At 57.6% G+C, this 24761-nt stretch overlaps 1 protein-coding gene across 15 annotated transcripts in view; it reads right to left on the minus strand.

The window, feature by feature from the left end:
* Nucleotides 1-249: 249 nt before the first annotated feature.
* The window catches only part of KIF1A (kinesin family member 1A), a 42521-nt gene continuing 18009 nt past the window's right edge, over nt 250-24761 (minus strand). For 2 of the 15 annotated variants that reach the window (XM_066194018.1, XM_066194016.1), the window contains 34 exons: nt 24109-24188; nt 23754-23857; nt 22570-22653; nt 22288-22468; nt 22134-22206; nt 21790-21883; nt 21523-21671; nt 21189-21367; nt 20963-21100; nt 19882-20142; nt 15959-16077; nt 15788-15873; nt 15338-15476; nt 14531-14699; nt 14103-14193; nt 13607-13725; nt 13415-13470; nt 12649-12757; nt 12379-12445; nt 12205-12289; nt 11752-11857; nt 9767-9793; nt 8307-8330; nt 6787-6901; nt 6417-6550; nt 6211-6272; nt 5955-6100; nt 5491-5703; nt 5265-5342; nt 4841-4965; nt 4562-4708; nt 4253-4445; nt 4059-4177; nt 250-3062 (listed from right to left, as the gene is read on the minus strand). In XM_066194018.1, the coding sequence (XP_066050115.1) occupies nt 3020-3062; nt 4059-4177; nt 4253-4445; nt 4562-4708; nt 4841-4965; nt 5265-5342; nt 5491-5703; nt 5955-6100; nt 6211-6272; nt 6417-6550; nt 6787-6901; nt 8307-8330; nt 9767-9793; nt 11752-11857; nt 12205-12289; nt 12379-12445; nt 12649-12757; nt 13415-13470; nt 13607-13725; nt 14103-14193; nt 14531-14699; nt 15338-15476; nt 15788-15873; nt 15959-16077; nt 19882-20142; nt 20963-21100; nt 21189-21367; nt 21523-21671; nt 21790-21883; nt 22134-22206; nt 22288-22468; nt 22570-22653; nt 23754-23857; nt 24109-24188 (3915 nt within the window). In that variant the 3' untranslated portion in view covers nt 250-3019. The remainder of the gene's footprint in view (nt 3063-4058; nt 4178-4252; nt 4446-4561; nt 4709-4840; nt 4966-5264; nt 5343-5490; nt 5704-5954; nt 6101-6210; nt 6273-6416; nt 6551-6786; nt 6902-8306; nt 8331-9766; nt 9794-11751; nt 11858-12204; nt 12290-12378; nt 12446-12648; nt 12758-13414; nt 13471-13606; nt 13726-14102; nt 14194-14530; nt 14700-15337; nt 15477-15787; nt 15874-15958; nt 16078-19881; nt 20143-20962; nt 21101-21188; nt 21368-21522; nt 21672-21789; nt 21884-22133; nt 22207-22287; nt 22469-22569; nt 22654-23753; nt 23858-24108; nt 24189-24761) is intronic. The other 13 variants (XM_066194022.1, XM_066194017.1, XM_066194026.1 and 10 more) reach the window with 7 other exon arrangements.

Below are 24761 nucleotides of genomic sequence, written 5' to 3' on the forward strand. Positions count from 1 at the left end.
GGCCCCGGCCTCGGCGGCGGCGGAAGGGCCGCGCCGGCCCCGCCCACACCAGCACGTGCTCGTCTCCTCCCCCAATCGCAAGCCGCGTTGCGCTGTCAGTCAGTGCCGTGGCCCCGCCCCTTGCCCTGCCGGGTTGAGCCGGCCCGCGAGGGGCGCCCCCCAGTGGCGGAGGCTCCGCCCTCAGCTCGCCGCCCGCCCGCTCCGTGCTGCCCCCCGCCCGCCCCGGACAGGACGCTCAGAGCACGGGACTTGCGTTAAATGCGACATTTATTTCAGAACCGAACAAGCCTCACGTGCGCACGGACGGCCAGGACCCGCAGTACTGCCCCCCTGGCACGCGGCAGGGAGCGCCGGCGGGAACCGGAGAGCGGGGAGTGCGGCCTCCCTCCTCCTCTGGCCGCAGCCTGCCCGCCGGTGCCCGCCTGCCTTCCGTGCCACCCGCTGCCCTGTGGAATTTCCCTTCCGGCTGGGCTTGTAGTCGTGCTCGAACCTCCGGTTTGCATTCCTTGCCGAGGGGAGGGGTGCCGGGGCCGTGGCGAGGAGCGCGGTGGCGGTCAGAGCGCTGCTGGCAAGATGGCAAATGGCCCGCGTGCCGCGTCCAGCGGGCAGCTCTGCTTCCCTCGGCTCCGACCTCCAGCCGAGCCTCTGCTCTGCAGGTTTGCTGGCCTCAGGCATGGCTCGGCTCTGGCTGGAGGGTGCCCTTCAGCCGCCTGCGTCTTGTCCGTGGCACAGGCAGCACCGCACAGCCCCGGCCAGTGAACCTGTGTCTGGTCCCTGACAGACACTGGTCCCGTCTCTGCCAGAAGCTGCCTCCATTCGGGAAGAGCCTCCCCTCAGGTACCCCCTGTTTTCTCCACCCTTAGCCCCTTACACTGAAATTTGGGATGGTACCAACTAGTCCTTGCTCGGAGCACGGGAGCCAGGATTGCTGCAGCCTGGGCCCCTGCATTGCCCCAGCTCAGCCTCTCTGTGCCTCCAGGCTGGCACCTCTTCATACAGAAAGGGCACAAGTCGGCCTCCAGGTCTAAAAAGGATCACAGAGAGGAAAATAGCCCCGTTTGCTGGGGTGCTTGTCCTGGGCAGGGGAGCTGGGCTGAGAGGAGCAGCCCCACTGCAGATTTGGGCTCTAGTAACGGGGTAGGATGCCCAAGGAGCTATGGCGAGGCCAGGCAGAACCAGCATGTGCTCAAGAAGAATCCCCAAACTCTTTCTGTCACCTGAAACCCAAGCTTAAAGGGGGCCTGATATGCAGCAAGGGGGCCAGTGCAAGCCTCTACTCCTCTGCCGTGTCCCTGCCTATCCGTGCCCCCCACAACACGAGTGTAACGAGAAGACAGCACCACGTCCCACACACACACACACACACACACACACGCACGCACACCCCACGGACAGTGCAGGGAGGTGCGGCAGAGCCGAGGCGCGGCCGTGCTGGACAAGAGACAGCAGAGCTGGGGGAGCGCCTGCGAGATGCACGGAGGAGGAAGATGCTCAGCTTCCAACACGGAGCTGTGCCAGATGCTGCTGGCCACTTGGGAAGCCCTGAACAAAAACATCTAACCACGGGTGAGAGATGGGAGAAAAGAGAGAGCTGCTGCTGGAGGAGGTGGGAAGCAGTGATGGCTGGAGGAGGAGGTTTTTTCAGCAAAAACACCTCCAAGGCGGGAAGCCCACAGATTAACATGCTGATGGGAGGCAGGGTGGAGGGAGGTGGATGCTTGCTTCTGCAGCAGAGGAAGAGTGAGAAAACACCAGCTAGAACAGAAAAAAGAAGCCCCATCCCCACCCTGACACCCTTTGATCTGCTTTGAGTCTGTCATCCTGCAGGGAGAAGAAGGAATGTGCAAGCCCTTTTGAGAAAGGGCAATAAGGATCCTGTAGGGTGGGATGGTCATTCCTAGTCGTGGCTCCTGGGGAATTTTTACATTCCACGTGAACCTCCACGCTCCCTGCAGGGTTGGGATCCTTGGTATCCTGCCCTAAGAGTGGGAAATCCCTTTGGATGAGACACCTGGGGGTCCCAGGCTGGGATAGTGGAGGTGGCCCAAGTGCTTTTGGTTGGAAAAGGTAGCCCAGCATGGTGTGCCATGAGCCATACCCAGAGCTCTCCATTTCCCTCCAGTAGGACCAAGCTCCAAAGTGCAGGGACCCATCTGCAGGGACATGGGTGCCCTGGCCAGTTGAGACTGTGGGCTCCTCCTTTCCAGAGGTAGATGGGACAGGTGGGAATTGCCTTCTTTGGGAAGACATGATGGGCTGTCTGGCCACTGCTCAGGGGAAAAGTAGTTTAAGCTGTAGGGGAAGGCAAAGCAAATAGTTGGGGAAGGGCATAGAATGAGGGTGGGAGCTATGCTGCTGCCAGGCACAAGGCAGGGATGTCCCGGGGAAGGCATCTCGGGAACCCCAGCCTACCACCAAGGCTCTCCCCTGCCTGGGGGAGGCATTGGCTGGGGGCCAGGACTCAACTTAGGGGATTTTTGTGATGTAAATAGAAATAAATACTTTATAAATATAATCTTGAAGTACTGACACCTGATCTTACTCTGCTGTCTCTTGCAGAAACACCGGTAAATTAGGGAAACCCCACATCTCAATTACCACTTTCCCTTTGCCTGAGGGCAATTCCTCCTGCTCTCCCAGCTCTGAGCTTTACTGCATTCCCATCTCTCTAGATCAAAGACCAGCTTTTAGCCAAAACCACCCTTCTCACTCCCTCCCCTCTGATAGGGACCTTTTTTGGAGCGTTAAGATGGTGTGATATGAAGGTCACCCATGGAGGGACAGGCAGAAGATGGCACGTGCACAAGGAATCCTGCCCAGGCGGGTCCAGGCTTTTGCAGCTACAAACAGAAGTGAGTTTCCCCTGTGAAGCTGTGAATCAAGACAGATCCTTCCATGGAGCAGAGAGCTGGGGCAGCAGATGGTGTGAAAGATCAGATATTAACATGGGGAGTCTTCAGACAGAATCAGCTATCTTGATCCTGTTGGCAGACGGATGAGGTGGAGGGTGTTTTTCAGGTTAGATTCTCATCTGGGCTGTTCTCCTTCTGGACAGCTTGGATCTGATTTGGAAAACAAGGGACAAAAGGTGTTAAGAGATGTGGACAAGGAGAGGTGTGGACTCCCAGGTTCAGTGTCCTATGTCCAGGCGGATACTTGAATCCAGACAGCTGGAGGGACATAGAATTAGTCTCTTTAACCAGAGTACAGAGATTTCTGTACATTTATTTCTATTCCCCTAGTTCTGCCACTTGAGGTAATCTCAGGAAGTCCATGAGATGGTCTTGGTGAGGAATGGAAACATTCAGTGCAGGTAGCTTAGTGTGCACCTGCCATTTGAGGAGGGCAGGGGTGGGAGCTTGAGGCAAGTCTGTGAACTGCCGATCGTTTGCATAACAAAAGGCACAGGGACCTGCGGCACAGTCAGGTGAAGGACACTCGGGTGTAGACTAAGAGGGTGTAAAAGCCCAGGTTTTCTCTTGTTCAGGGTCCTTTCTCAGAGGCACCCAGCTCCAGCTGTTATTTTGTTATTGCACCATGATTATTTTAAGGATAGAGATGTCTGAGACTCTGCTATGGGAAACCAGTGACTGAGCCAGTTAGGAAACCTTGTCTGAGCGTGTGTGTGGTGAGTGTAGGAAGTCAAGCAAGGCCCCTGTCAGCTCACTGGAACCACCTGCTGCAAAGGGGCCTCACTCCTGGATGGTCAGACAGGAAAATTTCCTTAACAGTCTCAACAACTCTGTGGGATCATATCAAGAACAGTGACAAGCCAGTGGCCCTGCCACCAGGCATGGATGTTGCTTTGAGCTCAGCACAACACCACCTCTGTACCACCTGGAATCTGGCCCTAGACTGAAGCTTTTAAATGTGGATGAGCTGAATTCAAAATTAATACGGTCCAAGTTTTTCCAGCTGGAAGCCTGTCCAGGCACAGCTCTGCACAGGAGACGCTCCCCACACCTGGCTGGGGGCTGTAGCAGGGACAGCACTGGGAGCCTGCAGCCACCCCAGCAATGTCTTCTCTGCACCCCCCTTCCCCCAGCTGCCCCGGGTACCTTATGGATCCAGCCAGGAGAGGGTTGAAAGCGTAAAGCCAGTCGTGCATGTCTTTGTCACTGCTCGCCTGCAGCAGGATGCCCCGGTGCTCCGTGCACACCGCAAACGTGTTGGGGGTCTGCGAGGGGAGAGCCAGAGCTTAGTCCTTCGCTCAGTGGGGTGTGCAGAGAGGGGCTGGCTCCCGGTGCCCTACCTTGAGCATGGCCTGCTGGTCCTCACTGTACTCCACCTGGGCCTTGGAGAGGTTGAGTATGGCCCTCTCGACCGCATCCTTGTCCGAGTTGTAGATGTAGACATATGGACGCCGGACCACCACGAAGCGTTTCACCCATCCATTGGTGTGAGGCTCCAGGAAGTGCAGGTAGCCCTTTTTGGAGACGATGGGACTGCAGAAGGGATCAAGGTAAGGGGTTGGACACAGACCATGAGAAGGTGGCAGTGGTAGGACATGGACCCCCTGCCCATAGGTGCTCCCCTTGCTGGCTGCACGACGTGCTCCTACCTGACTCGAATCTCCTGGATATCAGGCACCAGCAACCGCTGGGGCTCCTTCTCCTCCTCAGGCCGGCGGGCTGGGGACTTCTTCTGCTCTCCTTCTACCACAGTCTCCAGATCGGGGCTCTCTGCCCTGGAAGAAACCGGGGGGGGTCTGGGGAAGAAGGAGAGGAAGAAATATAGGAAGAGTGATGGCTAGGGAACATCCATAGACAAGGACTGTGTCCAAGTGATACAGCTGCTCTGCTTGGGATATGTCACCAGAACCTCCCAGCCAGCTTCTTACCTGACCTCCATGGCATTGTAACATCCTTCCACCAGTGATGGGCAGGTCGAGGAGGGGGTGAGAGTGGTGACCCCAAGAGCTGGCATGGAAGGGTCTCTCATCAAGGTCACGGACATTTCAGACAGCTGTGGAGTAATGGAAGTGTGAACTAGAGTTTCTGCACAAAACCAGGCACATGCAAAGGAGCAGGCTCTTGCTCAGACAGGGAGAGGCAAGACCCCTGGCTGGCAGGGTCCTCTCCTGGCATAGTCCTGAGAGCCACCAGTTCTGGGAAAAACCAGAGGAAGCAGAGGGAGCAGACACCCCAGAGGAGGCATGACTTGTGCCATACTGCCCATCTGGTCCCCACCCCGCGATTCCCCTGCCAGCCACACATCCCTCCTTGGCCCCACCGGCCCACCAGAGCCTGGGGCAGCAGCAGTACCTTGCTCTCGCTGGCGCTAATGCAGACGTGGCTGTGGCTGTATTCCCTGTTGAAGGTGTGCGTGAGCAGGCGCAAGCACTGCAGAGAGAGGAGGAGGACAGTGGGGCACGGGGCACATCCCACCTCCCACTCTTCTTGCGCTTTCTTCCGCCACAACCCCCAGCCCCCCTGTGGAAGCCACTTCCTGGCTTCATCCCCACCAGCTGGGTTTCCTGCAGGATCCTACCTTCACAGCCAGCTCCTTCTGCCTCTCGCTGGGGGTCTCAGGGGGAGAGGTGCGGCCTTCAGGTGCCCCATCAGCAGAGAGCGGGGAGGAGATGCAGGAGGTGCTTCGGGACTCAGAATCCTCACTGGAGCAGGGGGACAGGGTCTCCATGCCCAGGCGCTGGGTCGTCTCCAGCTTCTCGCGCAGTAACAGGTAGTGTCTTGTCTTCTCCACCTGGGCACAGGCACCCAGGCTCAGGGGTGGCCCTTTCCCCCATACCCAGACCCCCTTAACCCCATTTACTCATTAGCTTTGGATCTGCTGGGACCTGGCTGGCAGCGATGCACAGGAGTACTGGCAGCACAGCCCCATCCTGCCTCCTCCCACAACCAAGGTGGCTGTGCCATTCAGGGTGGGCAATCCCCCCAGCAGCAGTGGAGCTGTGAATGGCACTGTTTCAGCCCATTTCTAGCCCAGACTCTCACTTCTTGCAGAAGGCTGAGTTTCTCCAGCTCCCACTGATGGTCAAGGATGAGGCTGTCACTGCGGGGCCGCCAGCCAGCCAGGTTCTCCTCTCCCCGGACGTAGGCTACAGAGGTGTCCAGCACACGCCGGCGCCTTCTCTGCATGCCTGTAGGCACAGACACACAGCTGGGGGGACAGACACACAGCCCCTAGCCCAAAGGCCTGGCTGTGCCTCCCTGCCCCAGCTGAATACCTGAGCAGAGGTGTGGCACCTACCTGGGCTGCCGGCATCGGCCACGCGGCAGAGGCTGAGCTCATAGACTCCTGTCACGCGGTTGCTGTGAGCAAAGAGAGATGAAGCATTACTGGTTTTGTCCCATCCCCACACCCCATTTTTTTTTAGCCAGGCTGCTGAGATGCCCTAGAAAATCTCCAGTCCTTAGGTGATGGCTCTCCCGTCCCCAACAGGAGCATCCTGGTACCTCTCAGAAGCCCGCAGGCTGCCGCTGCCAAAAAGATTGCGGATGGAGCGTGAGGCAGGAAGTTTGGCATCCCGGGAGTAGAAAACCATGCAGAAGTCTTTGGTGATGACGGCGGGCTGAGTGCAGTTCTCCATCTGCAGTAGGGCAGAGGGAGGCATCAGGGGTGCTGCAGGGTGGCAGCCCAGCAGGTCTCTCCCACCCCTGTGCCCAGCAGGTGCCAGTCCTGAGGTCCCACATGGCCCTCAAGCATCAAGTTGAACCCTGCACCCCATAAGCACTAGCTAAGGAAGGGCTCATGCTGGCTGCACCCCAACAGCAGGGGGAATACCAGACTTTGTTGATGTATAGTGACCCCAGCCAAGGTCCTTGCCTCGATGTAAGCTGACAGGGTGATGTAGATCTTCTCCCGGTAAGGGGTAACACGGTTGAGCAGCAGAGAGTTGTGCATGGAGCTATCCCACGCCGCCTCAAATTGGTAGAAAGTCCTGCCAAAAAAACCAGCAGGGCCAGTAAAACAACCTCCCTGGAACCCCTGACAGGTGAGCAAGGAGATGTCATTGTCCCCCCCACAGCGCTGCAGCAGGCCTGCAAGGACACACAGACATACATGCGCAGTGGGGACAGATGGGGACAGCCACTCCAGAGGACACAGGCTCAAGGCAAAGGGCACAAGGCACGGTGGGAAGAGGACACGGCACCCTTGAAATGGCCAATGGACCGGGGTTTTGGGGAGGAGGGACCGCGTGGGGAGTGGGGTCTCAGATGGGGTGCAGGCAAGGCAGAGCAGGCTAGGAAGGCAAAGGAGGGCGAAGGAGGGTTCATGCCCCACCCCTGTGTTCAGAGCAGGGGTTGCCACCCCCAGTGCACCCAGGCCAGTCCCCACCATCCAGCCCAGGACACAGCACCTCCCAGGAGCGGCTATTGCCATTTGGGTGATGATGGCCAGAAGGGGAAGGAGGGAGGATGCTCAGCACTGGGGGTGTGCTGCCAGCCCACCTCTGGGAGCACAGTCCCCCCACCAGCCAGGTCCCCTTCCCCAGGGCTGCCCCTGTCTGCCAGCCCTGGGCCCCAGTGAGAAGCTGGGGACCATGGTTTGGTGGCTGGCCTCTGTCAGGCTGTCTCCCCTGGCTCTTGCTCTACCCTCTTTGCCAGCCCCATTCCCACTCTGCTGCCTCAGGCCCCTTTGCTGTATTTTCCATGGCTCCCAGGCTGGGAGAAGGAGCAGGGGACACCTGGTCCCACTCACCCATGCCTACAGGACCCCAGAGATGATGGCACAGCTCACCCAGATCAAGAGTGGCAGCTGCCCTCCTTGGGTTGAGCAACCGAGGGTGAGGAAGCAGGAGGTGGCTCTGGTGAGAGAGCACTGGGGGTCCCCATTTCACCCCCTGCACCACTCCTGGGCTCCCTCCCGGGTCAGCCTGGGCTTTATGGTACACCCGCTCCCCAAAACCACCCAGAGCTGCTGCGGCCCTGGCTCCTGCCTGAGCATCCTCAGGAAGCTGTGGTTCAGCCATATCTCAATGAGAACACTTCAGCACATCCCTCAAACAGCACCCAGGTGGCTGAGGAGCAATTTCAACAAGAGCCAGGGCAGCCAGCAGGAGTAGGGAGAGGTTCTAGACTGCAATTTCCCCCATGTTGGAAGAAGAGGGAGAGTAACGCTTTCAAAAGGTGTGTAAAATACATAACCCCACTGGTGTGAGACACAGCCAAGGCGAAGGATTGCTTTGCAGACACAGGTTGCTTAAGAAAAGAGCGCTCCCCAAGGAGGAAGAGGAGAAGAGGAGCCTCAGGGGAGGGGAGAAAGAGCAAAAAGCAAAGGGAGGAGGCAAAGGGGAAAAAGAGAAAAGCAGGAGGGACCAGACCGAGCAGGTGCGCGTGAAATACCTAGTGTCATTTCCCAGCGAAATGCTATAAGTGGAAGGTGACCCAAGGACAAACACACACATGTACACACACAGAGAAACGACAGGTCAGAAGAGCCCCTCTTGAAGGGACTCGCACATAATAGCCACTGGCCAAGGGAGCTCCAGCCTAGCTGAACCCAAAATGGGAATCAAAAGGAGCTCAGAGAGGGCAGACAGAGGCTTACCAGCTGGGTGAAACCTTTCTGCCTCCCACTTTCCTCACGGTCCAGCAGCTGGGAAGGAAGCACATGTGCTCCCTATGCCTTTAACTGTGCCCTTGTGCCATCCCAGAGCAAGGAGCTCCCACCCAGTGCAGTCCCCTGGGACACTGCCAACTGGGGGGATGCGACATCCCACTGCCACTCACACAGCGGGTGATTTCTTGGCCCATCCCCTGGTCCACAAGGAAAGCATCACTGTGCTGAGAGACCATAGGCAGTGCCAGTGTGAACCCACCTCTCTTGCAGTGGGGGTCAGGATCAATGATGTGTCCACTTTCCTGCACCCTGGGAGGTGCAGAATGCTGCTGCAGGCACAGCTCTGCCCTCCGGTATCTCTGAGCATGACCAGCTTTGAGTTGCGGGTGAAGGCGGGCAACCTTCAGGCATAAAGTTATGTGCCAGGACTCGGGACAGTCCATCCCTTGTCTCCCAAGCACATGCCCCTCTTCTTCTTCCACGGGCCACCGTGGTGTGCCCCTTCCCTGAGGCCTCAACAATGCTCCCATCCAGAGGCTGGTGGCACATCCACAAATCTGGCATCTCTCACGCATGTGCCAGGCTCACCCAGTGGTCCCACCTGAAGCTTGCCAGCCAGTCCCCAGACAGCCTTTACACAGGGGTACAACAGTCTGGGCCACACGTGCACCCACTGTCACACCTGCATACAGACACACGCTGCCGGTATGCCACACCTACACACACAGGAAAACACACGGGGTGGGCAGCTGCTGCCACACCAGCTGCAGTGCTGCCATCGTTACCAGGTGCCCAGGAAAGGGCAGGACAAGCCCTAAAACTTCCACTGTCCTCACCAGCCCTGCAGCTACTCCAAGCAGCACCAGGGGCTGAGCTGGGGCTGGGGCGGAAGACAATGGAGGGTCCGGCACACCCAGTGCCAGATGCCAGAAAAGATGGGAGAGTGGCCAAGTCGAAAAGCAAGAATAAAACCCAAATCAGGCAATGGAGACGCAGGCGTGCGAGGGGGAGCGGCAGCCAGCCAGAGCATGGCCCAAACGAACAGCAAAAGGGGTCGAGTGAGCAAGAGGTGCCAGCGCAGGAGGGGGGAGGGATGGGGCATGTGAAGGGATGAGGGGCTGGATGTCCAAGTGCTGCCTCTGGCGGGAGTGAGCGTGCCGAGGCAAGGGGGTAAGAAAGAAAGAAAGAAAGAAAGGAGAGAAGAAGGAGGGGTGGAAAAAAAACCAATGGAAACAAATAATACCTAGGCATATCCGAATCAAGAAACTGCCTGCGAAAACACAAAACAATCACATGGTTAGTGTGGGCTTAGATGGGCGGTAGCAGCTGAGGGAAGCGAGGGGGGACACCAGGCACTGCCCCCCGCGCCTCCGCCCTGGGCGCTCGATGCAGGGATGGATGCGTGCCGAGGAGAGAGCTGAACCACTCTCCCAGCCTCTTCCTGAGTGGCTCCGGGGCGCTGGGGAGGCTGCAGAGGGGAAGCCAGGGCTGCTCCAGGCAATGGAGGCTGCGTGGCACAAGGCAGCAAAGCGGGGAGCGCAAGCGGCTGGGAGGAGGGTGAAGTGGGCACTGGCTCTGCTCTCTGCCTTCCTTCTGCCTGTCCTCACAGCTGCAGGGTGAAGCATGCATGTCTGCATGTGGAGTGGAAGTGGGGGGCATTGCAGCTAGCGCCCTGCAGGCAGCTGGCCACCCCCTCCTCCCCCTGCCTCACCGTGGGCAGGCTCCATGGAATAGATATGGGACAGATGTCACATGTGCACCGCACCGTGCCCCCAAATGGGCCCTCAGTCTCCACGCTTCTCTCCACACCCCAAGTATCCCCCCAGCCCAAGCCGCGTCCCCTTGTCCTGCAGGACTCATGGGGTAGAAGGCAGAGGAGGAGGCACATCCCCCCTGCCAGGCTACCTTAGGCATGCTGAAGATCCAATTTGGCTGCATCTGGGACCAGACAATCAAACAGATCAGGAGCTGACAAAAAACTGCACAGCCCCAAGAGCCCGTGGGTGCCACAGCCACCCAGCTCCCAGCAAAAAAACCATCGCTGCTCCACTGGGCTGGGCCCTCCTTGTCTGACCATCTCCATCTGGCCTCCTTCTGTATCCCCAAGGCTGTGACAAAGTCTCCTGGTCCGACACTTGCACGTGTGCTGACCCCAGGACTCGCCTCTGCTGCCCAGACACTCTGTGCGGGTTGCTCTGTCATGTCCAGGAGCTGCCCTGAGAGTGCTCAGGCTACCAAATCCTATCCAGACCCCCATCATTCCCCCAAAAACACCCCGCTTTGGGACAGGCCTCCTTGGAACAGTGGTGATCACAGAGCAGGTGAAGGAAAGAGCGGTCCCCATTCCTCGCCAGAATGTTTCTACACCAGTGACCACAACACACACAGCCAAGGACCAGTCCTGCTGCTCCCAGTGCTGGCAATGACCATCCCAGTCTTGTTGCAGCTGCCTGCATGCACACATTCTGGCCAGAGAGCCCCACCAGTCCCCCCAGTTCCACCAGTAGCCCTGGTGCAGAGGAGAGCTCTGCTTATGCAGTCTGCCGCTGCAGGACTCACACAGGGAGATCCTGGAGATAAAAGTCTTCTGGTCTCACTTCTTTCACACCCTGCCAAACCTACAGTGGGGATCCCTTTACGCAACCTGGTCTAGTGGAAGGTGTCCCTGCCTTTAGCAGGGGGATTGGAATGCGATTATCTTTAAAGTCCCTTTCAGCCCAAACCACTCAGTGGTTCTGTGACGGCCCCCTGGGATAGGCAGGAAGGGATGGGCATCCCTGAAGTCACCCAGAGTGGGTGGGAATGGCTTTCCTGCATTACTTACATACAGGTAGGGATCTCCCATGGGTGCCAAGTGGCCTTTCCAGCAATTTTGCTGGGATACAGGACAAATAGCCCTTCCCTCTAGCCATGGAGTTGGGACATTCTCCTGGCATCAGCACCAACTGCCTCGCTGTGCCAGCTCATCGTACCCAGCACCAGAGAGCAGGACCCAGACACAAATTCCCTTTAGTACCCTCCCCAGCACAGCAAGGCCTCAGGGAGGAGGAGGAAGGGAGTTGGCAGCCCTGGACCCCAAGACCCTGTGCAGCTTCAGAAAACCCTGCCTCAAGGCAGCAGTGGGTCAGCAGAAGGGCCAAGAGCCTTCCAGGGGAGAGAGGGGTTGCAACTCAACCCCTCCATCCCTCACCACAGCAGGGGAGAAGCAAGAAAAAAAGCACCACGCACCGGTCATCCTGGGAGGGGTGGATGTACCCGGAGGAGAGGATGTTCAGGGACAGAATGTTGGGGTCGATGAGTGACTCGTCTGCTTCTGGGGTGTTCCGGATTCGACCTGCAAACGCAGCAGAGAGTTGCCTCTGAGGTGACAGGCAGTGGCCCTGTGAGGGTCCCTGCAAAGGCAGGGGCAGACTGCCTGCCTGCAGACGCCCTGGCCGTTGAGCCCACTGCTGGCCATTCAGCACCAGAGATCCTAGCCCAGCTCCTGGACACGGGGGCAGAGGCTGAGGTGTCCTGCCCAGACAGTGTCCCAGTGACACCTGCCAGGCAGCCACTGCTTTACTACTGCAGGGCAGGAGGGGAGACAGGGCATAAAGCTCCATGTGGGAACATGGGAGTGTGGGCAGGAAACAGTCTGAGGATGCCTGGGAGCTCAGTGGGCTGGGGGCTGGCTTGGCTTACCCACAACCAGCTCCCGTACTTCCTTCCAGTGGATGAGGCTGCCTGTTTCATGCACCAAGGTGACACTGATTCTCCTCTGGATGCCCTGAGACCCATGAGGCCAGAGAGAAGGGACAGTAGTTAAAACAGGTCCCAGCAGGAGTCAGCTAGGACAGCGTCTTGGGCAGAGAGTACCTGATGAAGGAGGAAGGTCCCATGGCACGGCATGCCTCCACGGTGGTCCACAACAGCAGGGATGTAGCTGGAAGAGAGGATTGCAGCATGACACAGAATCCTGCCAGCCTGCCCAGAGGTGCTGAGCTTTGGGCAAATCCCTCCCCTTTGCCTCCCTCTCCCTCTCCCTCTCCCTCTCCCTCTCCCTCTCCCTCTCCCTCTCCCTCTCCCTCTCCCTCTCCCTCTCCCTCTCCCTCTCCCTCTCCCTCTCCCTCTCCCTGCAGGACTTACTCTCCATTGGCCTCCAGCTCACAGATCTCAAAGAAGACCATCAGGTCGTACTTGCACTGGCAGGGGCCAGCACTGGGCCGAGTCATGGTGCTCAGCTTTGTCGCAGGCACTGCAGTTGGTGAGAAAAGACAGGGAAGAGGTTGAGCCTGCTGCAGGCACTTGGAACGAGGCATGTGATGGCAGGGAAAGGGCAGAGCGGGCAAGGACCTCAGGGCATGCACAGAGGGGCAACAAGAGCTTCATCCCAGAGACCTTGCTGATCACTGGTGTGCTTTCTCCCTTGCCCAGAACGGGGTGTCAGCAAGGGACCGGCCTCCCCCATCCCCAGGATGCACACAGTGTGCCTGCACTCTTGGCATGGACACATCCCAAAACACACAGTGCGGCTCCAGGCACTGCTCAGGAACAACCAGAGGGAGGCTCCCCCTGTGCTGGTGTTTTGACTGTACAGCCAAACCCCCACCGCTGGGGTCTCAGCAGCCATGCACGGTGGGGATCCTGCCACCCCTGTGGGACACTGGGGCTGGGTGGCCACCTGAGCCACCCAGGGCAAGGAACCTCCTCCCTGCTGCTCTGCAGGAGGTGAGATGGGGGCTTTCCATCTGTTGAGTACTGAGGAAATGGGTGTCTAGGGCTTTTGAGTGCTGTGGCCAATAGTACATTTTGTGGTGCCTTTGGGATCCTAACTGGTCCCTCTGGGGAAGGGGACACCCACCCAACATGGCAACTATGGGTGGGCACAGGAGTAGGAGGCCGGGTTCCCTACCTGGTTTGGAGAGCGGCATCACACGGGGGAAGTGGCGTCGGGATGGCCTCAGTGGGCTGCAGACAGAACCAGCTTGGTTATAGGGACCCCCAGGGAGCCCCAAACCCACCCAGCCCCACCTATGCCTTGGGGCCACCCTGGGTCCCCAGGCTGCCCACAGCCAGGGGCTGGGGGTGGCCCAGATGTGCCCACCTCAGGACATCCTTGCAGAGAGGTGGGAAGGGGTGCTGCTGGTAATGGCCAAACACTTCAAACACAATTGGCTGGCTCTTGATGTATTCGATGAAAGATTTTGTCACCTCCACAGCGATCTAGAAGAGAAAGAGCTGCTGAGCCTCTGACAGTGCAGTTTAGCTGGGAAAGGGGATAGAGCCAGCAACAGCACCTGGGATGTGGAAGGGTGTAAGACTGTCAGTCCCCTGCATCCCTCACCCACTCCTCCCCCTGTTCAGGGATGCTCTCCCCACCAAGACCACTGCAGTGAAGTCCCAGCCTTTTCAGGTGGACGACAGTGGCTTTTGGTGTTTTTCCTGCATGTCCATCATGTCTAAGCCTGGCTTAGCTGGGTGTCTGTGAGGGGCTGGGAAAGCCAGGAGGAAGCTGCTTCCCTGGGAGAGATCCAGCCAATGGCTCTGCAGAGACCCCAGCAGCTGCAGGAGCAAAGGGGTGGTGGAAGAGGGATACGCACATTTTGAACATGATAGAAACCCAGGGGTGGCCCTCGTCCTGTGTTCTTCAAGGGTTCTGTTGAAAAGGCCTCATCATGGCGATGGATGAAGCTGTGGAGGCAGGGAAGGATGCTCAGAGACTGTGGGATGGGGACATGCTGGAGCAGGGAGGGGAGTGAAGGCAAGGAACCACAATAGGAGCCTATTCCCCCTAGGGCTGCTGCCTGCACTCTTGGCTGGCACAGGACTTCCTGGAGCTGATCAGAGTCTCTTCTTGCCTTTTGCCAGTGATTAAACAAGTGCTTGGGCAGATTTCACAGCCCTTGGTTTTGCCTCCCCAACCACAAAGCGCTCAGAGGTGGAGGAAACTTCCCAAATTCACCACAAGCCCCCAGGTGATGGCTGGAGCTCGGTGGGAGAAGCAGGGCTGGGGGGCCTAGGGGCTCACTTGAACTGGCAGAAGATGTCAGCATATTCTGCAGAGATGCTGGAGGCTTGCAGGACCGTCACACGGAAAGTGAAGATGCTGCCCAGCTTCAGGTGGTCCAAGGCCACCTCCAGCGGCCCGTCCGGAGCAGGCTTCTCCGGGCTGTCCAGAAGAAGATCCTCTGGGGTCACTGCAGGGAGGAGGAGGAGGAGACCCTTAGCAAGGCAGGGTGTCTTCCCCTCAGTGTTAGGAACATTTAGGAACAATATTGAGATGCTGGAGCATGTCCAGAGAAGGGAAGCAAGGCTGGTGAAGGATCTGGAGCCCAAGTCCTGTGAGAAGCAGCTGAGGGTGTTTAGCCTGGAGAAAAAGAGGCTGAGGGGAGACCTCATCACACTCTGCAACTACCTGAAAGAAGGGTGTAGTCAGGTGGGGGTTGGTCTCTTCTCCCAGGCAGCCAGTGACAGGACAAGGGAACACAGTCTTGAGCTGCACCAGGGGAGGCTTAGGTTGGACATTAGGAATAAGTTCTTCACGGAAAGAGTGACTGAGCACTGGAATGGGCTGCCCAGGGAGGTGGTGGAGTCACCATGCCTGGAGGTGTTTAAGAAATGCCTGGATGTGGCACTCAGTGCTATGGTGGTTGACAAGGTAGTATCAGGTTGAGTGATCTCAAAGGCTTTTCCCAACCTAGCTGACTCTGTGATCCCGTGATTCTGTCTGCCAGCAGCCCCCCACTGGAGCAACGGGCTGCCAATGCTGGGGGGGGTGCAAGAGGCTGGGTGGGTGCAGGGAGTCACTCCCAAACTGCCTGTCACACCTCCTCACCTGCACAGGTGTTGTTGTTGACTTCGTCGGCGGACGGACCCACGTCGCTGACCTGCCCCTGACCTTCCACGATGCGCAGCTCCTCCTGAGAGGTCCCCGAGCGAGACATCCCCACAGCTGGGCACGACTCTGACTGGAACTGTGCCAGGAGAGGAGGAGTTCGGGGATGCTGGTGGTGCCCAGGGTGGTCCTGCTTGCACCACCACCACCAGCATCCCAAACAGCCAGGCACCTCCAGCTCTCCTCTCCCAACCCTGGCAGCCCCCTCTGGGACATGGGCAAGAGCAGGATGCACAGGTGGGTGCCCCAGGCCTTGGTCTGCCTGGTGGACCAAGAACACATTCCTTTCCCTCCATCTCTAGGAGCCTGGGGGTCCCCATGGGGAAGCATGGAGGTGGTAGACAGGGATCTGGGGTCCATGGGCATCCCCAAGAGCCAGACCCACCTTACCTTCTCAAAGTGCTGGTCATCAAAGGAGATCTTGGCTGTCCCTGATTGCCGCACACCAGAGCCATAGTCGGGGGCTTCTTCATCCGCTGGAGGAGGGATGGGGGTGAGCCGGCACAGAGGGTACAGGGAATGCAAGGGGCACATTTTGTGGAGAGGGGGGTTTCCTCCTACCCGAGATGGCCTGGACAGCCACGCGCAGGAAGCCCTTCACCTCGCCCTTCTCGCTGACGATGGCCACGCGGTGGACCAGGGGCACGGGGTAGAGGAGGTTGCTCAGGTAGACAAAGGCCCTGCCAGAGAAGGGGGGGACACACAACAGGGGGGAGAGCGGTCACTGCTCCCACCCGTGAGTCCCCAGGCACGGCTGGCGTGGCCGGCAGCGGCCGGGATCCCAGGTCACTGCTCAGGGCGCGACCGCAGCGCTGCAAAGCAAAACTAAAGAGAAGGCAGCCAGGGCCAGGCGAGGGGGCTGGGGCAGCGGGCAGGCAGCGTGCCGCGGGCAGGAGGGTGGGCAGGAGGGTGGCACACGCCATGGACAACACCACAGAACAACACCAGACCTGCAGACCTCTCTGACTGTCACCTCCATGGCAGGCAGGAGGGGAGAGGGCTGCGCTGGTGCCACCGTGAAGCCGTAGGGCGAGAGAACCTTCTGTGTGGTAGAGAGCTGGAGAACTTGGGCAGGAGGTGCTGCAACACGACTGGGGGCGCAGCTGCAGAGTCACCATGGGGAGGACAGGGGCAAGACAGGGGGAAGGAAGGGTGATAAGGGAGATGGAGGCTGTCGGGAATGAAAGAGATCAGAGGACAAGGTCCTGGACCTCCAGAGGTGAACCTGCTGGGGGTTCATGGCCCTGGCTCTGCCCGCAGTGTTGGAGACCACTGGGAGGGAGGCTGCATGGTGTGGCTGGTGGCGTCAGGTTGTGTGTCCCCCCTCCCCACCCCTTCACACATACAGCTTTGGGGCCCCGGGCCACCTGCCAGCACATCACAGGGATGGACTTGCCTGGCAAGTCTGAGCCTCCCTGCTCTCCTCTGCAGCATCCAGGTTACCGATGCTACCACAGCGAGGTGCCACGCCAGAGTCCAACACGATGGCTGCACCATGTCTCTGTCAGCACCTCCTGGCAGGCCACTGCTCTCTGCTTCTCAAGTGTTTTGGGTCCTCTTGCTGCCTCCCTCCACCTCCCCGCCAGCTTCCAATGGTCATCCAGCTCTGGCCATGGTGGCATGCTGTACCCTCCGCAGGGACAGGTCACCTTTGGCACTGAGCTCCCTGCTAAAAGGTGTGAGCTAGCAGCCCCACTTCCAGCAAGATGGGGTGTGGGGTGCCTGGCACCTCTCCCTCTGGCACCCGGCAGCGTCTTGACGTGCAGTGGGGTGGGATGGTGCTGGGGGCTGGCCAGGACACCTCTGCTTCAGGAGGCTCCCATGAGGGTTGCATCTCCAGGTGGCTGCTGTGCTGCTCAGGGCATCCCAGCCTCACAGGAATGTTCATATTCAATGGCACCCCAGAGTGCCCAGGGGGCTCTTGCAGCCCTGCACTTGCACCCCGACCCCCAAGTCCAGAGATTCTCCCTGCTCTGGTGACTCCCATTGACCTTCCACTGCTCCTCGAGGCTTTTTCCACCAAAAGCATCTCAAAGGACTCACATTGTGGAAGCAGGTGATGCCAAATCATTATCCGCTGATGGGCCTGTCTCAGCCCATCTCTTCTCAGGTGCCACTGGGAACAAGTGTTTGGACCATGCCAGGGCTTCCCAGCAGGACCTCATGCCTGGGGCAGAGCCCTGTGACCACAGGGATCTGTGTGCACCCACCCACCCCAAATCACAGGGCAGCTGGAGTGGAAACAGAGGACTGGAGAGGGCAGGGAGGAGTGGGAAGGAGGTGGGGCAGGCAGGGAGGAGGGGGACAAGTGTGTCACTAGAGGAAGGAGGGCAGGGACACTAACCACAAGATTGGTGAGGTGCAAAGATGGCATGCTCAGATCAAAGAAAAGCCTTTCCAAAGGAAGACAAAAGTGAAATAACCCCAATTTTTGCTAAAGCTTTGAAGAGATAGAGCCAGCAGCTTAAAAAGAATAAAAAAACCCTTAAAATAACCAAAATTAAAAAAAATGAAGATAGAAAGAGAGAGAGAGAAAGAGAAACAAAGAGAGAAAGAGAAAGAGAAAGAGAAAGAGAAAGAGAAAGAGAAAGAGAAAGAGAAAGAGAAAGAGAAAGAGAAAGAGAAAGAGAAAGAGAAAAGAGAAAAGAGAAAGAGAAAGAGAGAAAAGAGAAAAAAGAGAAAAGAGAAAAGAGAAAAGAGAAAAGAGAAAAGAGAGAAAGAGAAAGAGAGAGAGAGAGAGAGAGAGAGAGAGAGAAAGAGAGAAAGAGAGAAAGAGAGAAGAAAGAAAGAAAGAAAGAAAGAAAGAAAGAAAGAAAGAAAGAAAGAAAAGAAAGAAAGGAAGAAAGAAAGGAAGAAAGGAAGAAAGAAAGAAAGAAAGAAAGAAAGAAAGAAAGGAAGAAAGAAAGGAAGAAAGGAAGAAAGGAAGAAAAGAAGGAAGGAAGGAAGGAAGGAAGGAAGAAAGGAAGAAAAGAAGGAAGGAAGGAAGGAAGGAAGGAAGGAAGGAAGGAAGGAAGGAAGGAAGGAAGGAAGGAAGGAAGGAAGGAAGGAAGGAAGGAAGGAAGGAAGGAAGGAAGGAAGGAAGAAAAGAAAGAAAAGAAAGAAAGAAAGAAAGAAAGAAAGAAAGAAAGAAAGAAAGAAAGAAAGAAAGAAAAAGAAAGAAAATGAAAGACAAGGTTCCAATCATAAACCAATCCAAGCACACTTCACAAGAAATGTGGCCGGCGGAGCTGCTGCGCGGGGAGCCAAACCCAGGGCAGACTCAAAAGAAGTCAGGAGGCACCAAGCTCTGGGGAACACGTCCCCGGCATGGAGTGGGGCCGCTGCCACAGGGCCTTGTTTTGTTTTTTGAGGTGCCCTTGAGAGTTTTGGGGTTGTTTTGATATTTTTTTTTTCTTTTAAATAAGGAAAAAGGAAAAAAGAAAATAAAAGGGGAAGAACCCAGCTCTTTCGGTCTGAGGCTGCAGGACTCTTACCCCACCTCCACCCTCTCTGCCTGCTCTGGCCCCTCTTTCCCACCATGCTGCCTGGCTCTGGCACACCGAGGAAGAGGAGCCCCAGCTCACCCCAGTCAGGGAGCCCCTGACTTTGCCTGAGGCAAAGGCTCTCAGAACAGGTCCTGGTGCACATGCCCTTGGGAAAGCCCCAGAGAAAGCTGGCAGCTCCTCATATCATTCTAGGGATGGGCAGATGGCTCCAGGTTTGCTGGCACAGCCAGGTTTGGGGCAGCTGGTGGGCTTCTCCAGGCCAAGACTGATGGAGCTCAAGGGGGTCCCCAACCAACAGGTATGAGAAATCAAAGTTTGTTGTCCTTGGCTCCAGCTAAAGAGGAGCTGGAGCCTACACCCAAGGTCCCCACAACCTCCCTGGACAGCTCCTATGCCAAGCTGGCAGGTATGGCGCCAAGCCAAGCACTGGCTAGAGCTGGGAAGAGCAAACACTGCTTTTGGCCCCCTGTTCTGCACCCAGCTCTCCACTCGCTCCCCTCAGCATCATCCCCTACAACCACCTGGGGACATCCAAACCTCCAAATTCAGGGGGGCTCACACTGACCAACACAGCAGGGATAACCAAGCCAGTGCCAGAGGCACGCAGGGTTTTGAAGTGTCTGCGTGTCATCCCAAGCCAGGTGGGAGGTGGTCCTTCCTGGGACAGAAATGCCCAGGACCAAGACCCCCCGGGTGGCTCCTTTGGTGTTGGAGACACAGCAGAGCTCCCTTTCTCAGGGGCACTCCCAAAAAGGTACCCACATAAAGGAAGGCACCCTCCACCTCCCCCTGCCATCCCTCACCACCACTGTGCTTCTCACAGCCCTACCTCAGCGGGAACCTCACCACCCTGCCAGGCGCCCGGGTTGGGCGGCAATCCCAGCCGGCCACCCCCTGCACCTCCGGGATGTCCCGGAGCTGGGAGTCGTGTCCAAAAGCAGTTCCCTCATGCGAAAGAGCTAGGTCCTTCCCGGCATGCTCTCCTAAAACCTCACCAACCTTCCTACTAAACTGAACAGGGGGAAGCGGTCGTAAAATGGATCCCGGCCATCACACAGCGGGCACTCCGGAAAGATGTCTTCCTCCAGGTCCTCCTCCTCCTCCTCCTCCTCCTCCTCCTGCCCCTGGTGCTGCTCGTCAGCAGGCTCGGTGATGTCGGAGTCGGGGTTCGAGAAGGTAGGGGAGGGGGTGAGATCAGCCATGCGCTCGCTCATGCATGTGTTGAAAAGAGGAGAGCTGTTGCAGCCAGAGATATCTGAACTAAGGTTAGTACAACAAGATAGAAGACATGTTAACACCAGCTGTTCCAAACAGAAAGAACAGGAATTTTGCTTTTTTTGATTTTTTTTCTTGGTTAGGTTTTGGGATGGGGTTTTTTTTTTTGACTGTTTAAATCAAGGGACATTGGGAACAAAGACCTGCCCATCTGGTGCATCTCTAAAGCCACCAACAGCCAGACAAAAGAGCAACCCGTGGAACCAGTGTGAATGTTGGGGACCCCCTTTGCTGGCTTTGCAAGGAACGCAGGGACAGAGCAGGTGGCACAAAGGCTCGCCACTACCCCTGCTGCTGGAGAGGATCCCTCCTTGTGCTACAGCACGGGGGAATGCCTCCAGGCCACGCAGCTTAGCCCCCTGCTCCCCCTGCCCTGCCCCTGCCTTCTCCAGGGCAGCCCATCCTCATTGCTGGCACTGCACCCGTCCATCCGGCGTGCAGGAAGCGGACGGACACACGCGGCACACACCGGACAGACAGACACCAGCCGTGCACAGGGACACATGCCCGCCGCGGTGGAGGTCACAAGGGCACACGTGTCCTGCCTGCTGCACAGCCACAGCCCACGCACCCCCCAAGCCTGGAGCCCGTGGCTCTCAGCACTGGGTTATGGCAGGCAGCAGGAGCATTGTCAGCAGCTCGTGGGTCCCTGGGGGTGCTGGCAGCCAACACGGAGGAGAGCCATCACACCGGAGTCCCACAGGGGGACGAATGCCCCGCACGTGGTGGGCAGCGCTGGCAGCGTTTCCTCCTGCAGGACCATCCATGGGTCCCAGCCACGCTTCCAAGGAGCCAAAGCGCTCACCTGCCGACCAGCCTGAACCAGGGAAAGCGGTCGTAGAAAGGGTCTCCTCCAGTCACCACATTGTCACAGTCCTCAATGACGCTGGAAGGCACTTCTGCTGCTCGGTCATACATCTCACGCATCAGGTCCAGGCGCTGCCTGCAGGGAGAGGGGATGCCCATGGTGGCAGAGAGACACAGGGGCTGTGGGCACCCAAACCCTCCCGGCACAGCCATCTCTCACCCACCTCAGCTTCTCCAGGGTCCAGTAATGTGTTGCCCCATTCTTCTGGTCCTGCACCTCTACAGCCACAATGGTCCGGGGGAACGGCCGCTTCTCCCGGTCCTTGGCAGCATCGGGGGGCAGCAGGTCAGGAGGGAGAGGCGAGTACAGCGTGTCCGTGAGCAGCACAAACTGGAACTGCACCTGGAGAGGGGCAGAGGGGCTGGTGAGACACCTGGGAGGGCAGAAGGCTTCATGTGTTGCCTCTGGCGACCTCTCCTCAGCACGTCCTGGCTGCCTGCTCTCGTGGCCTCTGCTGTGGGAGCTGCAGCAAGGCAGAAAGGAGCCCAGCCACCCACCTTCTTTTTCAGCTCCACGCTGATGGCATTGGCCTCCTTGAGGAAGATGGCGTTGCCCCAGAGCAGGTCACGGAGGGAGGTGAACTGGTACCACTTCCACTTCCTAAAGGCCCAGAGGGCGAGCTCGAATTCCCGCTCTGTCCACTGCACTGTGGGGACATGGAGGGACAGTCACCCCACAACCAGGACATTGACCCACAGCTCACTCTTCGTGCTCTCACAGAGAGTATCAAAAGCTCTCTGAGGTTGGTGTCTCCCAGCTCTTACCTTCATCCTCAGGTTCTTCCTCCTCCTCATTTGCCTCAGGGTAATACCTAGAATCCATCTGCTTCTGCAAAGCCTCCAGTTTGCTCTCATAGTCCTAGGGGAAACAGGAAGAGAGGTGATACAACCCACTGGTGTGGCCTTCCTCCATGCTGCCACATCACACTCCTCCTCCCTGCAGGAACACAGCCTCCTCCCTCCTCTGGATCAGCGCTCATGATGACAGCTCCAGGAACAAGAGATTTGCCCTTGTTTTTAGAACACAGATCCACCCCACACAAGCAAATCTGCCAGGATTTCAGTCATGCCTGGGCAGCCCGAGAAGGAGCCATGTCCTGGCCACCTACCAGTCTCTGCTGCTCCAGAAGGTAATTTGCCTCTTCCCGCTCCCGCCGGTACTGGTCCTCCAGTTCCTGGAGCCTAGGTGGAAACGGGGAAGGAGACGATGACCAACCTGGAAGAGAACACCCAACTCCCAGGCATCTCAGCCCACACTCTCACCGCTGCTCCATCTCCTGTTTCATGTCGATGCCTTGCTTCTCCAGCAGCTCTCTCTGGGCAAAGGCCCAGTCCACGGGCTCTGCGGGGGTCTCGGCGCACGGGGTGCGCTCCCGCTCCTGCCGAGCCTGCTCGGGGTGGTTGAAGCGGAAGACGTGGCTCTTCCCCATGATGATGCGGTTTCCTGCAGTGCACGGGGTGGGGGAAAGGTGTGGGTTTAACGTGGGACAAGTGCAGGGCCCCCATGGGAGGGAGGAGCTCTGGCGTGCCAGCCCAGGGACCCACCTGAGCGCAGGATGCTGGGCTCTGTCACCTTCTTGCCGTTCACATAGGTGTCAGCACCTTCACAGGGCTCCAGGGTCACTATCACTGTGGAGATGGAGGGAAGGGCAGAGGGGAGGGAAGGTAAGGTGGAAGCAGAAGGATAAATCCTGCTGCACTGCTCCAGCAGCCTCAGGAAGGGAGAGCCACCCCAGCCAGCCCCCCAGGTGTGGGTGGTACAGTGTGGAGTCCCTTGTGCCATTAAAGGAATCTCCAACTGCCTTGCCCGGGAAAAGTGAAGATTACCCCTCCAAGGTGTAACAAAAGGCTTTTTCACCATGGCTCCTTGCAAACATTGCGCAATCTTCTCTCTGGGTTTTGCAAGTCTATCACCCCCTCCATGGTATCCCCTTTCCCTGTTTCCCCATTGGTTATGGGGCCTGGTGTCCAATTCACTGTCTTCCCTAGGGTCACTTGCCCCTGCCCTGCCCCCTGTACCACCCATGAACCTGAGACACTATATAACTGAGAAAATTCACATGATCCCTCTCTTCGGCTCTGGATTTCACCTTCGGCACTCGGAATAAACGCTTGCTGGAAATTGATCTGGGGCTGGGAGCCTTCTGCCTCTCTGCTGAGCTAGCCCGGTAATGTGTGCGGACGCGTGAGCTTGAACTGCTGCCTGAATTCTTCTCCAGCAGTTTCTCTACTGGAAAGGCTGACTGGGATCTAGAAAGGCGGTAGCAGCACTCCGAAAAAGACACACTGTTACAAATGGCACTCTCAGCCAACCTGATGTTAATCGGAGTGGTCCCAAGGAATAAGGGCAGCTGGAGACTGCGTGTGAGAGGAGACCAGAGTCTCCAGAAGGCAAATCCATCCTCCCCAGGCTCATGTCCCACGGCCCCTTCACACCCAGGTTCCTGCCATGCTGTGGGGTGGATTCTGCTCCACATCCTGAGTGGGGGAATCATCTACAGTCTGCTCAGCCATCCTGCCCTGATATCCTCATTGTACTTTCTTCCCATATGCCTTGTGTGAGCTCCCCTCCCAGTCATGAGGGATGTAGCTCATCTGGAAGCATGGGGAGGCCATAGCAATGCAGTAAAGCCCAACTAGTTTGAGGAGGGCAGGACATTCAGCTGGGAGCAGGGGCATGCAGAGGGATGGGTCCCCAGGGCAGTGAAGCCCCTCCAGACAAGCAGTACCTTCACCAGTTTTGGTGTCACTGCGGAACAGGCAGTGCTCTTCTTTAATGAAGTGCCCGCTGAGAACGATGTCCTGCCTCTTCTCAGCATCTTCCCGGCCAACCCTGCAGGGGAAATCTAGCTCAATCCTCCCTCAAAGCAGCCCCTCATGAGTCACCCCCCAGCCCCATTCTTAGAGCTGACAGGAGCAACCCTTGGTGCGCTGCAAGACCAAAATCTCGGGGATTTGCACTTTGGGGATGCCCTGGGAACAGTGCCCAGTCTGGAGACAGCTGTCACCCCTCTGCCCACCTGGGGAAGTCAGGCACTGAGATCTGGACAATGCTCCCACAGCTCCATGGGACCTGGCCCTCACCTTGTGATCCCATCCTTGATGTAGTAGAGAAGACACTCGGACATGAGCGGATCCTCGTTCAGGTTGACCAGGTGTGGTGTCTGGGAGAGACAAACAAGGGGTCATCCCTGTGTGCCCATGCCTGTGAGCACCTGAGGGGCGCTCTGGGGGAAGGTGGGAGCTCAGCAGCACTGCAGGCTGCCTCTGCACAGGCTCTCCTGCCCTCTGTATCTTCAGGGCCACACATCCAGACGGGTGCATTTCCAGGGGACTGCAGAAAACTGAGGCTGGCATGAAGGTGCCCTACTTCCACAAACTTCCTTGATTTCCTTCTCACAGGTCTGAATCCTAGTTACCCTTCCTCTGGCCACCTTTGAAAATTCGCGTTCCAAACAGGCCCAAAACAAAGCCAAAGCCTTTCCATGGGGAATCCCTGGTATGGCTAAGAGTCTCCTGGGGCAGGACCCTTCTCACCTGTGCTGTGTATTATAGAATCATGGAATGGTTTGGGTTGGAAGGGACATAAAAACACATCTTGTTTCACCCCCCTGACATGGGTAGGGACATCTTCCATTTGACCAGGTTGCTCCAAACCCCATCTAACCTGGCCTTGAACAATTCCAGGAACAAGGAAGCCACAGCTTCTACGGGCACCCTGTGCTAGGGCCTCATCA

Source organism: Chamaea fasciata, unplaced genomic scaffold (assembly GCF_029207755.1).
Source record: "Chamaea fasciata isolate MVZ Bird 193981 ecotype frontalis unplaced genomic scaffold, bChaFas1.0.hap1 SCAF_11, whole genome shotgun sequence".
NCBI lineage: Eukaryota > Metazoa > Chordata > Aves > Passeriformes > Sylviidae > Chamaea > Chamaea fasciata.